At 41.2% G+C, this 25,331-nt stretch overlaps 1 protein-coding gene across 1 annotated transcript in view; it reads left to right on the top strand.

The window, feature by feature from the left end:
* ZDHHC17 (zDHHC palmitoyltransferase 17) overlaps nt 1–25,331 on the top strand; it is a 505,513-nt gene that overhangs the window by 216,274 nt on the left and 263,908 nt on the right. Inside the window, exons 8-9 of the mRNA XM_085653012.1 lie at nt 17,128–17,253; nt 19,327–19,469. Coding sequence (XP_085509138.1) covers nt 17,128–17,253; nt 19,327–19,469 — 269 coding nt within the window. The remainder of the gene's footprint in view (nt 1–17,127; nt 17,254–19,326; nt 19,470–25,331) is intronic.

The following is a 25,331-nucleotide window of genomic DNA, read 5'->3' as shown; positions in this document are numbered from 1 at the left end:
CAAATTTCAGGCAAGACTGTCTTAGTCCGCACAGACAACATGACAGCCATGTACTACATACAAAAACAAGGCTGGACACACTCTCTGCCGCTCTCTCAGCTAGCACAGAACATATGGAGGTGAGCTATACCTCAGAACATTTTTCTCCTAGCCCAACATGTCCCAGGAGTCCAAAACACCATAGTCGATCTGTTGAGCTGTCAAACACAACAGATCCAAGAGTGGGACCGTCATCCGCAAGTTCTTCAACCGTTTTTTCAAATGTGGAGGCAATCACAGATAGACCTCTTCGCCACCCACGAAAACGCCAAATGCCCAGCCTTCACCTTCAGATATCCACACCCATTGTCCAAAGGCAATGTGATATGGATGAACTGGTCAGGCAGATTTGCGTACGCTTTTCCGCCTCTCCCACTCATTCCACGAGTGGTGCGCAAACTACAGCAACATTCCTTAACTCTCATCCTAATTGCTCCAACTTGGGCCAGACAACTGTGGTACACCACACTGCTGGAACTCTCCGTAGTTCCGCACCAGAAGTTACACCTCTCTCCACGCCTCTTAACCCAGAACCATGAAGAGATCAGACACCCAGACCCAGCTTAGCTCAACCTTGCGATCTGGCTCCCGAGGTCCTAGAATTCGGTTACCTTAACCTTCCCCCTGACTGTATGTTATTAAAGAAGCTAGACTGCCTACCACTAGAGCATGCAATGCAGCCAAGTGGAAACGTTTTGTAATATATTGTCATAACAACAACACCAATCCCCTAGATGTGTCTATCCAACACATCGGCTATTTACTACACCTCCAAAGATGCAACTTAGCTTACACGTCAATTAGACTGCATCTTGCTGCCATAGTAGCATATCTACAAAATAGACAACATCTATCACTTTTCAGAGTACCTGCCATAAAAGCCTTTATGGAGGGCCTCAAAAGAATAATTACCCCCCAGAGTACCACCTTCACCTGTGTGGAATTTAAACCTCGTTCTCACAAGACTAATGGGTCCTCCATTTGAACCTCTACATAAATGTGAGCTACAATTCTTAACATGGAAAGTTGCTTTCCTAGTAGCCATTACTTCTTTGCGAAGAGTTAGCGAACTACAAGCACTAACCATTCAGGAACCCTTTCTGCAGATGCATCATAATAAGGTTGTTCTCCGAACTAATCCTAAATTCCTTCCTAAAGTCATTTCTCCTTTCCACTTCAATCAATCTGTGGAGCTGCCCGTATTCTTCTCGCAGCCACAAACAGTCGCAGAAAGAGCTCTTCATACCTTAGATGCCAAGAGCATTGCTTTACTACATCGAGAGAACACAACCCTTTCGTAAGACCAAACAACTTTTCGTGTCTTCCTCACCACCACACAAGGGCAACCCCATATCAAAATCTGGGATAGCTTGGTGGATTGTCAAATGACTACAAATTTGCTACCACAAAGCAAAACGTACGTGATCTGTTCCTCCTAAAGCCCACTCTACACGAAAGATAGGGGCTTCAATGGCATTTTAAGGGAACATTCCCTTAGATGATGTCTGCAGAGCAGCTACATGATCTACACCGCACGCATTTACAAAACACTATTGTGTAGTTGCTGTACTTAAAACACTATTTCAAACTACTGCAACAGATACTGGTAGTCGCTGCTAGGAGGGGATACTGCTATACAATCTATGCATAGTGTGTAATCGGCAGCTCACATGCCTCGAACGGAATATGCTACTTACCAGTATGCATCTGTTCTTGGCATGTGGAGCTGCAGATCTACACACTCCCACCCACCTCCCCGGCTACCTTTATCTGTTCCAGTATTATCTTATTTAGATACAGCATACATGGGCATCTTTCCTGTTTCTTACAAAGCTCCATCATTTCCCTGCTGGCGAAAAACAATCCGAGGATGGAGCCGATGCCCATGCACACTATGGTCCAAAGGAGGAGTCACCTATCTCGTGACTTCCAAAGACTTTCCGGGACAAAAACAAGTGCAAACATCCGGGCCCAACACTAGATGGCGATCTATGCATAGTGTGTAGATCTGCAGCTCTACATGCCAAGAACAGATGCATACTGGTAAGTAGCATATTCTTTATCAAGTTCATAATGGGCACTCTGTTGATTGGAAGACTCAACAGTAAATGGAAGCAAAAGGCAGAGGGACTAGCCCTTAGTTCGATCTGCAAAGACAATCGAGGACTTAGACTATTAACTGTTTTTTGCGTTATAAAAAAAAGGCTTGAAGGACCTGGATTAGATCACAGTGCATGAACTTAAGTGTTAGGCAGCACAAAGCTGCTTCCAGAATACTCCCAACCACCAGCCCTCTTACTGTTTTTACTTTAAGTTGTTTTCTACTTGCTGTCTGGTATCAAAGGAAGCGGCCTGGGCTCCCACTCTAACACTTGGCTCACCTGCTTCCATTTCAATATTTTGCATTTTTATTCTGACTTTGGATTGTTCCTTTTCTGTGCTATTAGTAATTTTTAGCTGTCTGGGCACTTCCTTGTGTAGAAGCATATTACAGCCAGACTATGATTTTTAGAATTGGATTTGCAATCATTTTTATCTTGTTTTTATGAATGTATAAATTTGTAATATAATTTGTGTTTTTAATATTGTTTTATGGGATCTTTCCCCAAAATGAACAAATATTGATTGATTGAATCAGACAGCCGGTTCTGTCAGCCTCTGCGGTTCTTTATTTTGTCAGACGACCTATTAGTAGATAAGTTGGTTCACAAAACGTTGGCGCGCAATTGGCAATCCCTTTTTGCAATAATTTTGTAGATACATCAGCCCCTAATTTCTGAAGGGTCCTCTCTGAACAATTTATCCAAGAGGTCTTAAGAAACTTGTTTACCTGAAATATTGGCTCCCCAATTCAGTCTTTCTCCTTCTCCATTTATTTTCTCATGCTGTGAAATTAAATCACTCTTGGGCAATAGAAGAAACTCAAGCTGTAAAAGTAATGTAATGTCACATTTATGGTCGAATCAATTACTCATCCGTAGTGTCTCTCCTATTCCACCTTCCCTTGTCTACAACTCTGCAATTAGTCAAGAACATCATACTAGTATGCTGCAGTTCAAAACAATTAGTATGGTAAGTGTGTACAAATGCTGAGCGGAGGGTGGACAATACATGTGTGTGCTTGCATTTTCTGGAAACCGGGATCCCCTGAATATTCTACTGCCTAAAAGTCACCTTAATAGCATGCCCACTGATGGATGTGCTGGCGGCGGAGTTAAACTTCAATTTCTTGAGGCCATGTGTCCCTAGATAAGGCATAGTTTAGCTTCTCAAAAAAATTCGGGACAAACTAAATAAATGACTTTTAGGGCAGAGAGACATTTTTAAGGATTTATTGCACATATTCAAAAGGTAAAACACAAATTATAAAATGCATATGCATAAAGAATCACTGGAATTAATGCTCTGTCAGTATATTGAAATATGAGCAGAATCAAGAAATATCCTAAGTTTCAATGGACAGCAAAATCAATAAGAAATCTGGTATCATTGGAAAGCCTTCTGCCCTCCTTCACCCCAAAATCTGTGGTTTATATTCCGTTTCTTGTATAGCAAAACCTTAGTTTCTGCAAAATAATCATGGTGTGAGTAAAAGAATTAAACTTCTAGTAAATCAGAGCACAGTTCTTGTAAATGTCAGATTTCCTTACCATTTAAGCACAATCCCACTACATGAATATTGAGTCTGCCCTCTCTATGCTAATGTCATCCTGCGGTGGCAGGACAGAGTAGTTACAAGAACAGCAGCAAAGTATTGTGATTGAAAGCAGAACTGTGAGCTAGAGGATGGGGTAGGCCGAAATTTCAAGCAGGTTGAGAAACTACAACATTACTGTGTCCATTTTGGAAAGTTTCTTCCAGAACAGCAAGGTCAGCGGCAATGAAAATAAAACAAACCTCAATTTTGAACAAGATGGTGACGAGGTCTAACTGAGGCCTAGGTAGCATTAGCCAGGCAAAGGTACATTTACACATCATACAAAAATAATTTCAAAGGCAATAGCACCATTTCAGTGTGTATATGGATATTCAAGAGTAAATCCATTACACAGTGTTAATAATGGTAAAAACTAAATGAACATTGCATGAAAACTCTAACATAAGGTATTAGCAAACAGAAGCTTAGAATTTATAAATACTTTGAGAAGCAGATCATAGTCTCCCCACCAAGTGTAAGGATACACTCAAGTGAGGAACTGGAGTAAGAGAATCTCCATAAATGTAACTGTTTCTTTTTCATGCATTCATTTGACTTCTTAACTTCTACCTTCATTTCACTTTAATTTTGATGCAGATATATTTTTTTGAAACCTTAATGCTATATTGTACTTTTTTTTGCTCCTTGTTAGTACACTAGTATCCCTTGTGGAAGGCGGAGAAAAAAGACCTGCATAATCCGCATCCCAAATGACTACCGTTCACCAACAGTCATTTCACCCTGTAGCCGCCTTCACTTTGCTCCTTTTTACCCTTGGGATTTCTTGCTCCTTTAGCCTCGGCTTCTTTTGTCCCCTGAACTCTCCCTGGATTCTTCATAACTATGCCATTGATCCAGTACCACTCCTGCCCACGGCTTCTCAAGCTGAATGGCATGTCGCTAAGTTTTTCTTTACTGTCTATTATGGATGTTACAAGCCACTGAAAAGCTCTGTGCTCACCCTTTTTGTTGCCCTTAGCTAGAATTTGCTAGACCTTGAAAGCAGACATTTTATTCTAGACACTATTTGCAGACTACAGTGTATTTCACCTTAAGCATTTTTTATTGTTTTATCATGAGATTGTGAGCATTTTTTCGAATCTTACTTTAAAACATACAAAGTATTTAATTCATAGTTATTGCAGGACAGTTACTTGTTGTTGAAATTAACCCATGACTGGCATTCAATCCTTTACTGTTATGATGGCTGGCATAGTTTTCAAATTTTTAATACTTGCCTTAGGGGTCCATAACCTTTACTGGGCAATGAGAAATGTTTGAATGTAAACTAAAATGATGAGCAACAAGAAGTATTCATATAAAAGTATTGGTAAAAAGTTGAAAGAATGGCAGAATGCATTTGACAACACACTTTAGGTCAGCAACACTGGTTGTAATTTGACTTAAAGATCAATCTACAACATGCTAAAGCTATCAGGTAGGCTTTGAAGATTTAGGGCTTTCATTCCAATGAATTCTTGGAACAATTTGGGCCACAGTGTGTTTTTGGAGCACATTACATCAGTACTTTGGTAAAAAATTAATTGATCTGAAAAACCACTTTGTAAATGGCATGGTGGCATATGCCTAATTTAGGAAATGTGTGAGAAAGTGCCATCTTTCTTGCATGGTATGCCCCACTTTTTGCTGAATTGCTGAATGTACTTTGAATGAGTGTGCCCTGGTCTCCTGCCAATCAGGTGCCCAGGGCCTATGTTCCTAACCTAAAACCCCAAATTGGCAAACCCTGGCCACATGTCAGCCCTAGGTACCCAGGGCCTTGTGACCAGGGAAGGCTTCTAAGGGCTGCAGCTCTTATTATGCCACCCTTAGAGGCCCTGTACCCTATCACACACACACTGCCCTTGCAGGCTGAGTGTCTGGGTACAAGACAAAACCAAGAGTCGACATGGCACACATCCCTGTGTGCCATGCCCACAACCTACACTGCCCTGGCATACATCAGCCACCCGTGTAGCTGGGTGCCCTATGCCAGTGGTGTGGGCACAGGAGCATGTGCCCTGTGCCCCTACAGTACCCGGGTCCATTCCTGGGCACTGTAAGTGCAGTGCTGCCATTTAAGAGTACATGGTGCGGAGAGCTCGTCAAACACGAACTCCACAGCACCATAATGGCAACACTGAAGACTGTGAAGTTTGGTATCAAACTTCTCAGCACATTAAACCCGCACTGATGCCAGTGTGGGATTTAATGTACAAAGTACTACAGAGGGCATCTTAGAGATGCCCCCTGAAACCTAACACACAATCCACGTCTTGTCTGGGAGGCTGCCTAGGCTGCCACACAGCAGACATGTTGCTGGTCCCCTGGGTGGAGAGCCCCCGCTCTCCTGGGCCTGCAACAATGCACATCCTGGGCGAGGTGCTAGGTCTCCTCCCACAGGATGGGCATAGGGAAGCTTCAAAGGCATGCCGCCTTTGTGAGCTTCTTCAGTCCACTTGCTGTACCCAGCAAACTGGCCCCCACCAGTCCTGACCCCCACTGTGGCAGGAAGACTGGCCGGAAACCCCAAGTAAGGGGATGTGCCACCCTCTGCCAACCCCACTCCTCAGGTGAGGGAGGCGAGGTGAAGCACATCTCCGGGCTCTCGCCATCTTGAAGATGGGAAGCCCTACCCAATCAGGACTAGGCTACTGCCCCCCTCCCACAGGAGAGTGGCAGGATAGGCGGTGTACCCACCCCAGGGCAGGGACCCATTGGTCCCTGCCCTTTGCCTACCTGTAACGCCCCTAAATCTAGTATTTAGAGGCACCCTGAACCTTCCTTCCTCAAATTCCAGATTCCGAAAAAGCAAAGAAGCGCAAGAAAAAAGAATACCTTCTGTGCAGCTGCTAAGAAGAGGAAGACACCAACTGCTTTGGCCCCAGCCCTACCGGCCTGTCTACCCTCGAACCTGCTCCTGCTAAATCCCGGCACCTCTTGTGGCCAGCAACCTCACAAACCCCGGAGGACCTGGCTACCTTGTGACTCTGGCAATCTGGGACTCCCATGAGCAGAAGCTCTGCTCAAAGCAAGTTTCTAACTCCTGGCATCAGCCCGGAACCACAAACCCTGCACACTCTGCACCCGCCAAGCCTGGCCTGTGCCGGAGTGAAAAAAGACCCCAAATCCGGCACCCAAGGATTCACCTTGATGCTCCTGACGACGCCTGCAGCCTCAAAACCAGGTACCCCCCCAACCACGATCAACAGAGGGTAAGATTTCCCGACACCAAAAGGCACCCCTGCACCCAGAGCCCTGCTGTCCCCAGTGCCAAACTCCTGGGTACCTTCCTATCCTCCAACTACCCAACTTTCCTCTCGAAGTGGTGGTGGCACATGAAGTATCTTCGTCCTTGAGCTTGCAGCCTTTGTTCATCCAGGAGCTTTCCCATTGAAATCCATTGAGCGCCCGAATGCTGAAAAGCACCCTGCACCCAGCTGCCCGAGTGGCCCTGGCAGTGTAACTTCTACTCCTACCTACTTCCCCATTTGCCCTGAGCAAGTGACGCGGAGCCCAGCTTCCACAGCCACGTGGCCTGCTAGTCAGCAGCCACCAACCAAGGCCCCCCTGCCTCCCATAGGATAACATTGGGCCTAACTCACTCTGCACCCGGCTGCCCCTGTGCCGCTGAGGGTGTAACAACTGTACTTACCTGACCCTGGGAGACCCCTGAGTCTGTGCCCAGAACCTTAACTCTGCCAGTCAAGTACTTACCCAAAAGCCGATAACCCAATTTCCTTCCATAGGGTAACATTGAGTGGTTTCTTCTGAAATTTCTTCTTATTGTGGAGTTTCTAAACTTTAAAATATTCACCTAAAATCAACCGAGTAACGAAAACGGAAATACTCACCTACTATTAGGAGAGATCCCAGTGCTGGATCTTTGTGCCCAGCACTGACCCTGAAGAGTACTTACAACCGTACTTACCACTAACTCAATTTTCTCCCATAGGAAACCATTCACTGTTTTTCTGTGAAATTTCTTCTAACCAGGGGGCAAGATGGCGGCCGCTGCTGTGGCTGTGTGAGCTGACTCGTTTACCTCCTCCAGATGTAAAATTCCTCTCCTGACCCTTAAACCCCTGAACAATATCTCTTGTGCTCCTACGGATGATTTGGCGATCCTGGTCTTGGTTCTGGGGGGTGCCGCTGCCGTGCCAGCTGGTGCCGTGGAAAGCCTTCAGTGCTGTCTCCCTGTCTGCGCGCAGTGTGTACTTGCCTGAAAGGATGCCGCCGAAGACCGGGACGAAAGGAGCAAAGAACCGTGGCCTCCCAGGCAACTCCGTAGGCGGTCAACAACTGCAATCTGTTCCTGTTCTGGATGCCAAGACGAATCCTGAAACAAATAAACGCTGCTCTGTAAGTACTCCCGCGGGGGGTCCCTCGTGGGCTGGGGAACAAAGCAAGAACTGCGCTAAAACTGTTCCCGCCCTGTTTAAAGCGCACAGAGACAACACAGAGTGACAATATCCAAGCGCAATGAGAAAGGGAAATTCGATATGCCATCAATAATGTCCACCGACATGCCATCATTAATATCCACTGCTGCAGTACCGATTTCACCTCAGATGACGCTGCAAACTTCTGTAACTTTGCCAGCTGATCTACCGGCACCTGAGGTGACTGTGGAATCCCTGAAGCACGATATCGGTGAACTGACTACAGCTGTGGGCATGGGGGTGTCAGAGCCTGCTTACAGAGATTCCCAAGCTGACAACAACTGTACAAACACTCTAGCACGCCAAACCAAGTGCATTATGGGACCTGTAGTCCTCTCTGAAAACTGTCTGATTTTACTCCCTTTCTGATTACTCCCACTCTTCCGGTGATGAACATTCAGTCAATGACTCAATTGCCGATGAAAGTGACTGTAATAGCTTACACTGGGAGGAGGAGAATGAGGCATCAGTGAATCAATCCAAGGGGGCAGCTGGTTCAATGACATGGGATCATTCTTTTTCACCAAGCTTGAACAGCAATGAGATCCCAGAAACTATTAAATCTAGTAAGGATGATACTGTGTGGAAATAGACAGATATTGAAAATCGTGCTAGGCGGAATAATCTCCACGTTCTTGGTATTCCCGGGGGGAAAGAAGGTGGTGATGTCCGGCAATTTGTGGAGGAACTCTTCGCCGAAGCATTTCCTGAACTTCAACATTGGGAATGGCAAACACAAATTCAAAGGGCCCATCGCTTCCCCTTTAATGTCCGCAAGAAAACCGGTGTATCAACTGAACAAAGACCTCGTGCGATTCTTATTTCACTTAATAATTTTCTATCTAGAGAAGCTCTATATGATCTTGCTAGACCCGATAAAAAGCGCAAGGCCAAGGGGTGTGATTTTTTTTGTCCGACCTGACTTTTGTCAGGCTACCGTAGAGAAAAGACGGCTCTTGCGCCAATTGATACCTGCTTTTCAAGTTAAAGGGGCTCAGGTTTTTCTTCTAAGCCCTGCAAAGCTGAAAGTGATTTTTCAAGGGCAAACTCACTTTTTATTTGTCTGAGATTCAAGCTCAAGAATTTTTGTCCTCTATTTAGCTCTGCTAGGGGTATTCATCAGTAACAGCAACGGCTTAGTCTTAGTTCAGTGAGGGGGGGGTTACGCTGGTTGGGTTTGAGTCTCGCTTGACATCACCAGGGACTGGGTTCCCTATGCCTCGTGAATTGGGGAGAGGGAAGGGGGTGGGAGCTTTTGGGAGGGTGGGGCACATCGGTTGGGGGTGAGGAAAGGGGAGCACATGGCATGTTTAATCTATTTAATCTATCCAATTTGTATGTATATCTTTACCTGAATAGAGAAACAACTATTATAATGATGAATTCAGCAATGCTCAAAAATTTTCATGGTAACTTTGCTTTAGGCCAAGTGGATATTCAGCCACTTCATATTGAGAATGGCTAGGGATACATTTTCTATTTGTACCATTAATATCTGTGGGCTTAATGACCATTAAAGTAATTAAGCAGTTACAAATAGAAATACTCTGTGTTCAAGAAACCCATATCTCTTGGTGCAATCGCAATTGGCTCAGAGATCTGGGCCTTGATCTATTTGATTGTACACATCAAGGTACCATCACTCGTGGGGTAGCAATTTTAGCGAAACGTGGGACTATTGTTTGCAGGCGTAAGAAAGAGGATCAACTAGGACGCTGGGTGATCCTTGTTGTAGATATTCACGGCTTTCTTTTCACAATTTGCTCTATATATGGCTCCAATTCAGACGATCCAGAAATTCTGAACAATATTAATGTTGAATTAGCCTCTTGGCCATCCCCTTTGGTTATTTGCAGCAATTTTAATATTCATTTAGAGCACAACTTTAATTTAGCTGGTGGCATGCCTTATTCTGGCCGTAAGAATAAGACGTTTAAGGCTCTACAGGGCCTAGCTACGGAGTATGACTTAGTGGATATATGGCACCGAAATAGACCCAGAGAGCCCGGATATACTATTTTGTCTGCACCACATAAACTAGTACGGCTTGATTATTTTTTTTGCTCACAACAGTTAGCAGATAAAGTTAACATTAACTTATATCCAAGACTGATCTCTGATCATAATCCATTAATTATTGAGATGCCATTATATGGACTCCCTAGGAATTTAAATGCAGTGACATTTGACAAAAAACTCCTACTGGAAGAGGCTTATTGCCAACATATTAAATGGATTTCTGAATTTTTTAATATTAATAAAGGCACTGCCCCCGAAACCACTGTATGGGATGCATTTAAAGCCGCTTTACGCGGGGAAACACTCAGCTTTTCATTATATCTCCAGAAAAAGACCAAAGATTTGATTAAATCTTGGATTGATGAACTGACAGCAGCAGAGGTAGAGCTTATTAGAGAGATTAGTACTGCTCAAAATATTGATGAATGCTTAAATGTAATCTCTGCTATCAAATCCAAAATACATTTACATTATGCTGAAGTGCTTGCTTCCAAATATATACAATACCGGTCCGATATTTTCGAATTTGGGTAGCAAACAGGGAAACTTCTGGCTAAACACATTAAACAAAGAGCTGTGACTAATGGTATCAGTAGGATAAAGGATAAGCAGGATCAAATTGTGGATACCCCGCAAGGAATACTAAAAGTATTTCATAATTTTTATAGTCAACTCTATACGGCCGAAGAAGAAGCTGCCGTTGACCGTATTATGGGATTTTCAAATTTTTGGAATAACCACGCGTAAAGTTACTGTGGAACAAAATGAGATTCTAAATTCCCCAATTACATGGGATGAAATTTAGGCCGCAATCTTATCTCTAGCATCTGGCAAAGCAGTTGAGCCAGACGGAATCCCCCTTGAGTTCTTCAGGATATTTCGGCAAATGCTGAAACCTATTTTAATTTCGTTGTTTCAGCTAGCTCAACGGGAACTGACTCCCAAATCTTGGCAAAAGACTACGATCATAGTGTTTAAGAAAAAGGGAAAACCGGAGCTTAATCCAGGCTCTTACCGGCCGATCAGACTCATTACAGCTGATGGCAAGATATATGCAAAACTAATTGCTTCTAGGTTCTGCACTGCTCTAACTCCTTTAGTATCTCTTAGACAACACGGGTTCATCCCGGGAAGAGATACCACGGACCATATTAAGAGAGCAATTGCCCTTTTTGATTGGGCGCAGGCCACGGGATCTCTGCTTGGGATGATCCTGTTAGACGCAGAAAAAGCGTTTGACAAGGTCTCCTGGCGGTTCCTGTGGTCTGTTCTGCACTGGAAGGGATTTTCCCCTGAATTTATCCAAGCCATTTAAGCCTTATATACATCACCGGAAGCAGTTATTCGCATATCTGGACAAAACTCACAAACACTCAGTATTTCCAGGGGCACCAGACAGGGTTGCCCCTGTTCTCCATTATTATTTTTGCTTAATATTGATCCCTTTTTAGAAAAACTCGAAAGGGAAACGAATATCGAGCCCGTAATTGTGAAAAATATCTCATATAAAACAATGGCTTATGCCGACAACAGCGATCTTTACCAGCAATTTAAGGCTCGCTCTCCCTGCTGTGGATATCTGTGCAAAACGGTTTGGTGATTTCTCCGGATATAAATTGAACGTGGACAAAACGCAATGTCTACATTCAGATAAATCCCGCCCCCCTAGATATTACAACTCCAGAGGCTACGTATTTGGGGGTCAAAATAACACCGGATGTAGAACGCATTCCTGAACTTAATATATTACTTATCATTCATACTATTAGCACTTTTCTGGAAAGGGTAGACCATCTTCACTTATCACTATATGGCCGATGTAATGTTAATAAAATGTCTATTTTTCCCAAATTCTTATATTTTTTTCGAACTATTCCATTAATTTTTCCACCCTCTCTTTATTCTAAAATTGATCAGATCCGTTTTCGGTTCTTATGGAGCTACCTATGGCCTAGAAGAGCAATAAAATGGATGATTCTCCCAAGATTAAGGGGGAGGTTGGGGTATGCTGAATTTCTTATTATATAATTTGGCTGCTTTATTGCAGATATGGAGATACTTGTGACTGCCAAAACAGTTAGATCAGATGCTACTAACCCTACAATTTATGAGATGCTTTTAGGTGAACATGCTCGACAAAGGCTAGTTAAGTTTCTGGAACCCAGCTACTATAAGAAAACTAGATTTAAAATGATTACATCTGCATACTCTGTATGTAAGAAAATTCGCAAGCAATTTAAAATATCAAATATCAATTTAAACACCCCCCTTTCAGCATATGGCCTATTACCATCCATATTCCAGGATAGGATTACGTTTAGATGGGCTGATTTAGGGATCACGGTTATTGGTGATTTAAGTCAAGAAGGTAGCATGAAGCCATTCACACTTTTACAGAAGGGATTTGGCCTCCCTAAATGTGATTTCTTCAAATTTCTACGAATTCAGAGTTTTCTTGGCTCTAAATTACAAATGGGTCAGGGGAATTTAGATCCTATTAACATAATTGAAACGCTGCTACGACAATCATGTATTGGGGTAATATATCAGACTTTGTTGACGGAGTTTCCCGATGATTTAATATCGCAATGTGCTCGGTGGGAAAGGAAACTAGATAAAGGTGGCATAAATCTGGTTAAATCATTAGAACTGGCAAACTCAGTTGTTTTGTCTGGTAGTTTGAAATCGCAACATTTCATGTCGGTTTTTGATCTGTATTATTCCCCTGCCAAAATTTCCAAATGGGCTCATTTTCAGGGGAACTGTTGTAATTCTTGCGATAGGTGTGGATTATATGGGGCTGATTCAATACATATGTTTTTTTCGTGTCCAGGTTTAAGAAACTTTTTTCAAGATATAAATTACTTTCTAAACCTAATTCTATCAACCCGTGTTACACTTACTCCTGAGCTGGTAATTTTTGGGGTTGAGGGGGAGACGGAAAGAATATTCCGTGAAAGTGCCGAAGCCAGCTTTCTTTTTATCATCATGTTTATTACGAGACTTTGTAGAACCACTCACTGGATTAACGCTGATGCTCCTACTTTTTGCAATAGGAGATTAAGATTACTTCGGCTATATAATTTAGAACTTTCTGTTTACAAAAGACGTGGCTTTAAGAAACAAATTTGGGGCCAAAAAATCTGGTCCCCGATCACTAAATGGTTAGAAGCGATTGTATATAGATTTGATCTTTATCTTTTTTATATATTTTTTTGCCTTTTGGGTTATATAATTCTTCTGTTTCTTAATTTTATTTTGCATTGCTGTTGTGCTTGGCCGTTTCCTGTTTTACTACTGGAGATGTACATATTGCCTAAATTTTGCATGTGCATAAACTAATAAAATTAAAAAAAAAAAAAAAAAAGGAAACCATTTTTTCTTCTAAGTGTCGATTTTTGCAAAGTACAAATATTCTCCAAAAATCTTACCAACTGTGTAAACGTTATTACTTACCTGTTTTAGATTGATGCCCCAGTGCTGAGCCTAGGAGCCCAGCACTGGATTACAAAAGTATTGAGAACATACTTTACCCGTAACTTGAATTTTCACCCATAGGAAACCATTGTCTGCTTTTCTGAAATTTCTTCTAAGTGTCGATTTTGCAAACTTATAAATATTCTTTAAAAATTGCCTGTATAACTTAAACACAGTTTCTCAACTGCTTACAGGTGGTACCCTAGTGCTGGATCTAGGATCCAACACTGACCTAGAAAAAGTACTCATAACCCCACTTACCTGCTAAGTGAATTTCCTTCCATAGGATAACATTGATAATTTGAACAAGTGTCAACTTTTAAAATAGCAAAATATTGTTTAAAAATCACAACAGTAACTTAAATAGAATTTACTCACTTGTTTCCAAGAACTGTCCTAGGACTGAATCTAGGATCCAGTCCTGGAGTTAGAAAAGTAATCCTGAAAGTAATTAAGTGCACATAACTTGAGCTCAATGTATTATTGTGTTTGAAATTGTGTTGCCTATTGCAACAACCTGTAAATATTACCTACAAAAATCAGCTGCATTTTGCAAAAGTATTTAACTAAAACATCTCATTTTGAGAAAGTATATTTTGAGAACTATTGTTGGTTCTAAAATAAAACAACCATATATTTTGTATATAAACCATTGGCCTAGAGTTCAGTTATTGAGTGTGTGAGACCATTTGCTGACTGAGTGTGTGCAACAAATACTTTACACTGTCCTCTGATACTGCCTTAGTGCTCGACCAAGCTACCACTTTAGAGAGTAAGGTTATATCTAACTTTAACCTCTGTCAAACCTCTGGGGACTGTGGACTCTGTACCTATTTTGGAACAGTATATACAGAGCCACTTTCTCACAAAATGTAACTACTAATTATGCTTTTTAGGTGACCAGTCATTATGGTAAATTATGCAAAGCATTAAATACTGGTACACAAACAATGTTTGGTGTTCTCCAATACATGTTTGGGTAACTCAGTATCACATTTAAAGTAAATTTGTGAAAACATAAAATTTGAATGTTTTGTTTACTTTTACATTGTGCAAATGTAGCTGGCTAGAAACAGAGTGCCTTTGAATTTCATAGTGATATAACATTTTAGTGAATTAAATTTCACATGTATTTGAACTTTTAGGCAAAATTGAGATAAATGGCCCAATTTAGATCTTGGTGGACGGGTTACTCCATCACAACGGTGACGGATAACCCGTCGACCGTAATATAAATCCCATTATATCCTATGGGATTTATATTTCAGCAGACGGGATATCTGTCACTGTTTTGGCAGTGTAACCCATCTGCCAAGATCTTAATCGGGCTCTATGTGATTTGCCAATTATCACTATTGGTAAACCAGTATCGCATATTGTGACTTCCAGCCAAATGCTGGAATTGGGATATTAACCCAGTTCCTCTGATTGCAAATTCAGCAGCTTAGCAAACTACCAAGAAGAACTGCTATGGCAAGCAAGGGTGCCACAAACCTATGTTTTTCATAGAGTGCATAAGAATTACCAGAAGTATAAACAATAAACCAATCACAACATGGTCAGTACTGTATAATAAAACAGAGCATTGGCAACAAGTCTCTAAGGGTAATAATAATTAATGAGTTATTCCCTGTATGAAGTCAGTGCCCTTAGATTCATGCATATATAAATCCTCATGGGGAATATGTGGCTATCCTGGTTTTGCTAGACCAGTCAGCAACCTATGACACCATATCTCCATCAGTGTTTGTGCAAAGACTTCGGCAGTCTAGGCTGAAGGATGTGGCTCTTAAGTTGTTGGAGTCCTTCCTGTGTGATATAACAATCACAGTCAGTTGTGAAGATTTCATAGCAGCATCCTTTCAGCTTCCACGTGGGGTCCATAAGGGTCATCTCGAAACCCTACCTTATTTAACTTGTATTTCGCACCTCTGGCGAAACTAGTACGCTCCTACGGTTTCCAGGTGTCGTCCTCTGCGGACGACAACCAGATCATCGTTCCCATCTCCGATGGCTGGAAAAAGATAGTGAACAGGTTTCGGGCTTGTATGCAGGAGATTAGCAGGTGGATGAGGGAGAACTGGTTCAAAATAAATGGGGAGAAAACCTAGATTGTGGTGTTTAGAGTGGACAGTTCCATCTGGACTCCCCGCTGGTGTCTGGAAACGTGGGTTACTTTATGTGTTCCAGTGACAGCGGCGTAAAACCTGGGAATGATTTTTGATAACACCTTGACTTCGACACCCAGGTCAATGGAACAGTTAGCTTCTTGCCTTTGGATGATTGGGGGTCTTGAAGAAAATACTGCCTCTTCTTCCAAAAGAGCTCAGGGTGTCAGTGGTCATTGCACTCATCATCTCCCACTTAGACTACTGTAATGGCCTGTATCTTAACGTCAATCAACTCTCATTAAACAAGCCCCCAAACCATTCAGAATGCGGCCGTATGCTTGGTCCTGGGAGTACCCAAACACTCCTCTGTTAGGGAAGGATTGAGATCTCCTCATTGGCTGCCTTGTAAGCAGCGGGTGTCCTTTAAAGCGCTTTGCTTGACACATAATTCCCTCCACTTGGAGGGTTCTAGCTATCTTAGGACAGCCCTGAATTGGTATCTCCCTGGGAGACCTTTGAGTACAGCTGGACGTTATGTGTGTAAAGTGTCGTTTCCGCGATGTAAGAAAGCCAGGTTGGGTGGTGAGGGACGCGCTTTTACAGTGGCGGCCTTCAGGCTATGGAACTCCTTTCCTGGACATATCAAAAGCCTACATTCACACCTGTTGTTTCGGAAGCAAGTTAAAACGTGGCTTTTTTCGGATTAGGCTTCAGTCTGGGTGGTGATATAGAGGGCCTTTCCCTGCTTCGGATTGTCACTGTTCACTTTCTTCTCTTCCTTCCTTAGCGCTTTGATGCCTTTTGCTCTAATGCACTCTAGAAATACTAAAAATACAAATCATTGCACAAGTAGGTTAAGTACTTTCAAATTGTTAGAAATCTGGGCCTCTTAATCAGTGTTGATACAGCTTTCAGGATTCCAGTTTTCATGATACGTGTGTTGGCATATTCTCCTTTGAAAACTTCCGTAATACTATGCACGCCTTCCAAACTCACTACTGCCTGAAGTAGAACATTGTTTTGCATTGTAATTGCATCTGCCTCAGAAGCATGTTACATGTTTCCATAGGGCCCCTGTAACGGCATGTAGATATCCAGAATTGCCCAGATAGATTTTGCCTCTTTTGTTTTAAGTACCCAATTCCCACGATTGTCATGTCCGCACATTTTGAAATTTTCATTTTTAATTTCCATATTATGTTGGCTATTACATTTTGCTGTTTTCCGTAAATTCACAGGAAAAAACACATTTTAGGGTGCCAAGAGCAACATGTTCTGGACCACTGTTTTACGATGTGTTTTTATTGAACGTGATGAATGCTCTTGTTTTGCTCTTTGGCAGAGTGAATCGCCCCTTGATTTAGCAAAGCAGAGAAAAAATGTTTGGATGATCAACCATTTGCAGGAAGCAAGGCAAGCAAAAGGATATGATAATCCATCATTTCTCAAGAAGTTAAAGGCTGATAAGGTGAATAATTATTACTTTTAACAAAAACATATTTTAGTGTTTTAAGCAAACTTTTCCTTTAAGCTTCTCTTTTATGTTAATGGTTTCCACATAAAGAACCTTTTCTGTACATTAGTCATTAAATGTTTTATAGACTATTACTCACATTACCACAGGTAGACTACATTAACTAATAAGATACTGTATTGTTAGAACAGAGTGAAAGATCACTATACTAAAAGAGGTCTTAACTGGTGGCTTCTGAATATTTTTTCGTTTTGTCCAAAACCACCAGACTTTGTATGGTATATTTTAGTTGGGTTGTATTTTTCTTTCTTTTTTTATGGTTGACTATTGTTAATCCTAATTACTATACTACGTTTCTGTGAATTTATTGGGAAAGCATTATTTATACTAGAATTGTTTGATCTCGAGTATCCCCACTCCCTCATTGTAAGATTTTGTGTATATTTTTTTCTCATATTTTTTTTCTCATCATATTAGGGAAGCAATGTTTCTTCTGCCAGATAAAATGGGATGTTAGCGACTAAAAGAGTTTGAATACTGAAACTTCTTTCCTAGCCAGAAAAATACATTTGTATAATTTAGAATTTGGGATAGGTAATCTGTGTTTCTATTTTGGCATTTTTAATTTGGTGGCACTGCTAATAATGCAATTGTAAGTACTGGTCTTCTAAGCTTCTAAGCTCCTTAAGTATATATTTTCTGCCCCACTGAGAGATGGTAGGGTGGTTACAATTTCTCTTTTCTTTTTGGTCTGGTCCACATAATAGCCTGTGGAGTTAATTGAGGTGAACATAGCTGCTATGCTGTCTGATTGTCCAATGCATATCAAAGTGTGTGCTACTTTTTACTTTTGGTTGTAGATAGATTGTATAGTATGTTCTTTGTGATTGTGTGCTCATTAGGGTATATTTCATGGGGATGGTTTGGGAGGTAGGGGTACACGAACCATCAGCAGTAATATGGCATGTCTTACAATGTAAGCACGCCTTCATATGTTTTTGGGGAAACATTGCTTTATTACAGACAGCAGAGTTCTTTGGAGGAAAATTTTTAGAAGTCACCTTGAGTGCCACCTAAGTGATGAAAAACCATGCACTCTAATGATGGAAATCCGTTAGGAGCTAACTCTATCATACCAAAGCGCACATTTTTAATGTTTAAGTTCTCGGATTTTTAAGATGATTTAATTGCTTGGAGGGGCATTTGACAAAATGACATGTGTGACTCTGCAGCATTTCTCCCACATTTCAATAGGCTAACGCTTCAGGTTTCTTATAGTTTATGTATTTTGGGTTGAAAGTATGGCTAGAGCACACCATTGAGGGCCAGCTATCTGTAAATATCAGTCCACTATCCACTTTTCTAAGTTAAGGCAACTACCACGTAATCTTAGTTGCTTTTGGGGCATAGCCTCCCTATTTACAGGCATTTTCCATGCTGGGACACAGGGCATACATCCAGTAGGAGTTTGTATAGATGAGACTTGCACCTACTATCATTGTTTAGGCATAAATGGCTTAGCATATATACAAAGAAATAAAAAAAAAAAAGAAGGTAGACTTAATAGGTGTGATGGTCTTGTCTTAACTTCAGATAGAAAAAATTATCGTGGTCAGGCAAATTTCTAAATCCTCCCACTGTTCAAAAAAGGAAGCCTAAGTTTGATCACAGTGTAGAGCATCATATTAAAGTTCATGGTAGTGAGAATACATTTGTGTGTGCTGTGGATTTATTTTTCATCTTTTTTCCTTTTATTATATGTTAAAGGTTTGGGGGTTCTGCCTATGTAGGCCAGTAAAGAGAAAACTCAAGGTAGAGAATTTATAGGTTTGCTGTTATGTTTAGTCTGTGATCTTAACTTGTTGATTTCCCCATATACTGTGGTGATATTTATAGTTAAAAAATCAATATTGGTTATCGGAAAATGTTTTAAATAAAGTGGATCCCAATTTAGTAACAGGCTCCAGCCTGAATAGATGCAGGAAATAAAAGGATTGTAGAAACGATTTGGTGAATTCATCCAGTGTAAAGAATGAAAAGTTAATGAAGTACAATTTCTTTCATCAGGAATTCCGACAGAAAGTGATGTTGGGTACTCCTTTCCTGGTCATTTGGTTGGTTGGTTTCATAGCAGACCTTGACATTGATTCCTGGCTCATTAAAGGGCTAATGTATGGTGGTGTTTGGGCTGTTGTACAGTTTCTTTCAAAGTAAGTATTGCTTCTTTTCAATTAAACTGTGCCTTTCCCCTTAAAAGCAATGTTCTTGTATGTATGATTCCCCTTACTAAAATGCTGTTGAATTTATAACTTGTCTGTGCTATTTGCAACACAGTTAAGGTGACTGTCTTGGCTACTGTTGTTAAACAGTGTCTCTTTTTGTGAGTTCTAGGATTTACTAGTTTTGCGAGCAGCAAAGATGCAGACCTTGTACCGTCGACAGACTTTGCAATTGAGTTAGCATTGTCGTTTTTACAGATTTAAAGTTTTAGACAACTGCAGACATTTAAAAGAAAAAAAGAAAAAATTAGGCTATGTGGAAAGCTATGGATTCATTGTTTAGATGTACATGTAAGGCAGAGTCTCTATAACCTTTCCCTAAGAAAATCAAAATGATTGTTTGATTCTCTTTATTCTTTTCATGAACCTTTCACTACTTATTCTGAATAAAAATATTTGTGTTCATACTAGTGTGCTTTGTCAAACTTCGCTCTCCTTTCAGTCCAATCATTTAAATAAAAGGTGTTGGCCATAACAATAAAATCTAGGTTAGTGACCCCTGGCCATCACCTTACATTTGGCAGGAGTTTTAAGGCAGGACAGTGATAATTGGGATAAGAATGTAGTTGCTCTGGAAAGCAGGGAAGCACTGAAAGCCCCCTGTGATACCCTATTGGGGTAGCCTTCCTGAAGCGGGTGTCTGTGGTGTAAACAGGGGTGAAAGAGTTGTTCATTGGTGATGATGGTTGGAACCTGTATCCGAATCACATCTCTTGGACTTACAGTGATGTCTGGATGTGTGCTTGACCCCCCCTACTCATGCCATTGTATTGCGATCTCATTTATTGATGAAGGGCTAATGCGGGTGTTCACATAGTTTGGTTAATGGCACCAGAACTGCCGTAGCAAACATCATCAGGGAAGTGGAGATAGATATGGCCTTCCAAAGACAAGACCTCCGAAATGAAGTTGACTGGGTGACGGAGGTTGAGGGTAGTGTTGTAGAGCGAGAGGGCGAGGTGAAATTAATGCAGACCATAGTTGAGCGAATTGTGGCTTTGTTCCACTCTCTGGAATGGGGGCGACAGACGGCCAAGCACACAGAAATAACCTGTGGATTGTGGATATGTGAGAGGGAATTGAGGGTGAACACCCAGAGAAGTTCTTGGAGGACTGAATCCGGATACCCGATCCCTGGTGAAGACCTTTCTGCCTGTTTTGTGATTGCAAGGACCACAGAGCTCTATCACAAAGGCCATAACTTGAAGTCTTCCACAACTATTAGATGCCAGAAACCTCAAATAAAGGTACAGAGACACAACCCTAAAGATGGCCAGGGAGAAGAGAGATACATTTTGAATCATCCCAGATCATGTTCTTTTCACGTTCTACCGAACTGATATAAAAACAATGGGAAGACCCTTGAGGAGGTAAAGCACAAAATGAGAGAAATGGAGCTCCAGTACGTTCTCCTTTACTGTTCACACTCAAGTTAATATTTAACTTCAAGGCACTCCAGAGTCTGCCTGTGCCTAGGTTGTGTAAAGGAAGGAGTTGAAACTGCGGGCCTGCACCCAATGCAACCCCATAGCTCATGCATCGACTAGCAGGAGCGCCACAACAAAAATGGCGAAGAATCGTTGAAAGGATTGAGACACGTTCCATGGGGTCAAGAGATGATGGAGAGGAATGAGAGAGCAGCAATTCGAGCTTGGACCAGGAAGAAGGGTCACTGCTGGATCCTGACTAAGGGGCCTTTACAATATGCATCTAAATGCTTCATGGTTGATATTTATTCACTTTACTGTTCTTTCTGCTTTTAGGAAGTGTCCCAAATTGTGTTTTTTTTTTTTTTAACCGCACAAGATATTCTCGACTACACCGCGCCTGCTAGTGCAGACTCTTGGTACCATCACGGGGACATCGCGACTATCGACATCGTCGTGAATATTGGTGGAAATATAAAAAAATCAGTGATTCATTAGAGATATTGAGATTCTGATAAACGTTTATATAGAGTTATTTAGATATTGAGTTATCTACTGTGATGGTTAGAATAAATTATATAATTAGCACATTTTGAATGTGGTGGTGGCTATTGGATTCCTGGTTTGTTTTCAGTTATCGTGACGTGTCCGGGGGATCGTGATTACTGACGTCATCGCGATCTCTGGAGTCACCACAATAAATATAAAATGGTTTTTAGAGATGGTTTTCATAGAAACTCTCTAGAAAAACATGAGTTTAGAGAATGCTGTAAGAAGCCCCTAGTGTGTAAAATACTGTAGTATGTGTGTATATATGTATTTTAGAATTCATGGAAAAGATGGGATTGTTTGGGTTAACGACGTCACCGTGACGTCCCAAATAACCGAGAAAACGGAAAATAGTGCTATGTTCAGAATGGATTTTTTTTCCAGATTATTTTTGGATGGGTTTGTGGCCATTGAACGTCTGCTTTTGTTTTACGCTTTCGTGACGTGCCCAGAGAAATCGAGATTACTGATGTCATTGCCGTCTCCGGAGTCACCACGAAAACGTAACATAGGTCTTAGAGATGGTTGTTCTAGAGATACAGTAGGACACTATGAGTTTGAAATGTACAGTAATACATGTGCATACATGTGTTATCACTTTATGAAAACGGCACGGTAGTCGGAGTTAACGACGTCATCGCGAAGTCCCGAATAAAACAAAAATAGGTCTGAAAGATGGTTTTTAAAGAAACTTAGTAGAAAAATAGGAGTTTGAAACATGATTTGGAAGAACTATGTATACAGTAATATGTGCAGGGCAATGTTCAGAATGGATTTTTTTACATATTATTTTGGATGTTTTCGTGTCATTGAATGTCTGCTTTTGTTTTCCGTTTTCGCCACGTGTCTGCGGGTATGGCGTCGGCGTCGCGAACGTAAAAAATGTAAAGGAAAAATGAAAGCCTATAAAAATACTCCTCATAGAGCCTTTTTACATGGAAAATATAATTTTAAAAACCTTAAAAATTCAATAAATAAATCATAGGTTACATAGACGTTATAATTGGGAAATAGAAATTGAAAAACCTAATAAATTCACTGAAAAAATCAAAGGTTACAGGGGCGTTATAGTTAGGAAATAGAATTAAAAATACCTTAGCAATTCAATGAAAAAACCAAAGGTTACAGGGGCGTTATAATTAGGCTGATATTTCACTCGTACAAAACCAGAGAAATTTAGCAGTTCTGGTTAGCTGAGCTAACTGTAACTCACGTTCCAGCACGTCACTGCTTATGACCTCACGTATTACATCACTCATGACATGGTCATTGACATCACTGATGGCATCATCCACAAAATCTCACGCACCTATTCGCACCCCTATATAACCTTTCATACACCCACTCCAACTTCCACACCAATATTCTCATGTACAGTTATACACACTCACTCACTTATTCATACAAATACTAACACATATTCACTCACCTATACAGTCACTGACACAAGCACACACTCACCCATACAGACACTCTCACAATCACTTACTCACAGATAGTCACTCATATACTCAAACACTCTTCTATACTGTCTTTCACATATGCAGTTACTCATCTATGTAGAACTGACACATCCATTCACTGACCGATACAGCCATACGCACACTCGCTCACACAGCCCCTCAGATGCACTCACAGACCCATACAGCCACTGATTCACCCACTCACTCATCCATGCAGGGAGTCGCACACACCGTCATCCACCCACACAGACACTCGGGCACCCTTACACGTACTCCGACAGCTAATCAATAACCCATACAGCCACTAATGTACCTACTCAACAATCCATGCAGCCACTTACACATCAACTGACAGACTGATACAGACATTCACTCAAATTAGTCACTCACCCATACATTCACTGAGACATGTATAATCACTCACTTATGCAGTCAGTCACGCACCTCCTAAATCATCCAAACGGGCACTCATACCCCCACTGATTCATTAAAACACCTTGGTGTGTGTGTGTGTGTGTGTGTGTGTGTGTGTGTGTGTGTGTGTATATATATATATATATATATATATAGATAGATAGATAGATAGATAGATAGATAGATAGATAGATAGATGTTTGAGGCATGGGTGCTGTAGATACACATGCTTTGCATGCTCCTGCCATCTAGTGTTGAGCCGGATGTTTGCAAGTTGTTATTCTTCGAAGAAGTCTTTTCCAGTCACGAGGTAAGGTGACTCCTCCTTGTGGTGATAATGGGCATGGGCTTCGACTCCATTTTTAGATTGTTTTCCCGCACGAGGGTGAGAATGCATTGTAGTATAGAGATGTCCATGCCTATGTAAGAACTGCAACAGCCATAGGTGTCTGGGGAGGAGGAGGGCACATGTGAAGCTCTACATGCCAAGAACAGATGCTTACAGGGTAAGTAAGGCATGCATAGACTGTATAGCAGTATTCTCCCAAAGCAGTGGATAACCAGTGGGTGTTGCAGTTGTTTGAAAATGTTTTTTTTTTAGCACTGCTTGTCCTACATTAGCTTGCTGACGTGCTAACACATCCACACAATAATGTTTGGTAAATGTGCGTGGTGTAGATCATGAATAGCTGCCTTACATATATCAGCTATGGGAATGTTGCATAAAAAGGCCATAGGTGCTCACATTTTGTGAGTAAAATGTGCTCTAGAAGGTCTAGTTAAAGTTCTTTTAGCTTTAACATAACAAGTTTGTATACATTTAACAATCCATCTAGAAATACAAGCTTTAGAGCTTTATGAGGTGTGTCAAAGGCAACAAAAAGTTGTTTTGTTATGCGCACCATTTTTGTCCTATCAATATAGTATAATAGTGCTCTTTTGACATAGTGTCTGTAGAGCTATTTTTGCTACTGAATCCGGTTGAGGGAAGAACACAGGTAACTCAACTGATTGATTAATATGAAAAGCAGAGACCACTTTTAAAAGGAATTTAGGGTTTGTACGAAGAACCACTCGATCTTTATGGAGTTGAAAGAAGGGTTCTTCGAAGGTTAATGCCGGCAGCTCACCAACACGTCTTAGTGAAGTGACAGTAATGAGAAAAACAACCTGTAATGAAAGAAATGGTGATGCACAGTTGTGTAAACGTTAAAAAGGTGGACCCATAAGCCTTGTGAAAACAATGTTAAGGTTCCAGACAGGTGCAGGTGGTACCCTAGATGGTATTATTCTTTTGAGGCCTTCCATAAAGGCTTTAATTACTGGAACTTTGAATAGGGATGAAAGTCTGTTTTGAAGATTTGCAGCTACTGCTGCAAGATGTAATCGAATGGATGTGTAGATGCAAAAGATAACAAATAATAATTTGTATAGATGCATCTAGCGGATCAGTTGTGTTATTATGACAATATATCAAGCAGGCGTATGCAAAGCAATTGAATCTACAACTGTACATACCAAGAACAGATGCTTACAGGGTAAGTTACATAATCCTTAACATTCTTAAACTTTTTAGAAACACTCTGTCACCGGATAATGTGATCAGTGATGTAATATTAGATGTCACCAGTGATGTGGCCTTTGGGAATACCTGCAAAATTAAAATAAAATAGAACATAATCACCGAATTCGGGAGTGCGACCCTTTTTTCCATATATATATATATATATATTACCTACTGGCGGTCGCCAGTAGGTAGTTATAGTTAGGACCCTGTTTCCATAGGAAATCCGCAACATTCTATTTGGAATAACTTTGGCCCCGGTCGACGAATGCTCGCGAAATTTTCAAAACTAATGGGGCGCTCCGCTCCTACCCTGAAAGTCTCGGGGGGATTCGTCAAGCGGGGGCTGAGAAAAAAGGGGGGTCCCAAAACGCGT

This window comes from Triturus cristatus, chromosome 4_1 (genome assembly GCF_964204655.1).
Source record: "Triturus cristatus chromosome 4_1, aTriCri1.1, whole genome shotgun sequence".
Classification (NCBI taxonomy): Eukaryota; Metazoa; Chordata; class Amphibia; order Caudata; family Salamandridae; genus Triturus; species Triturus cristatus.
This window is presented reverse-complemented; position numbering and strand designations above follow the sequence as displayed.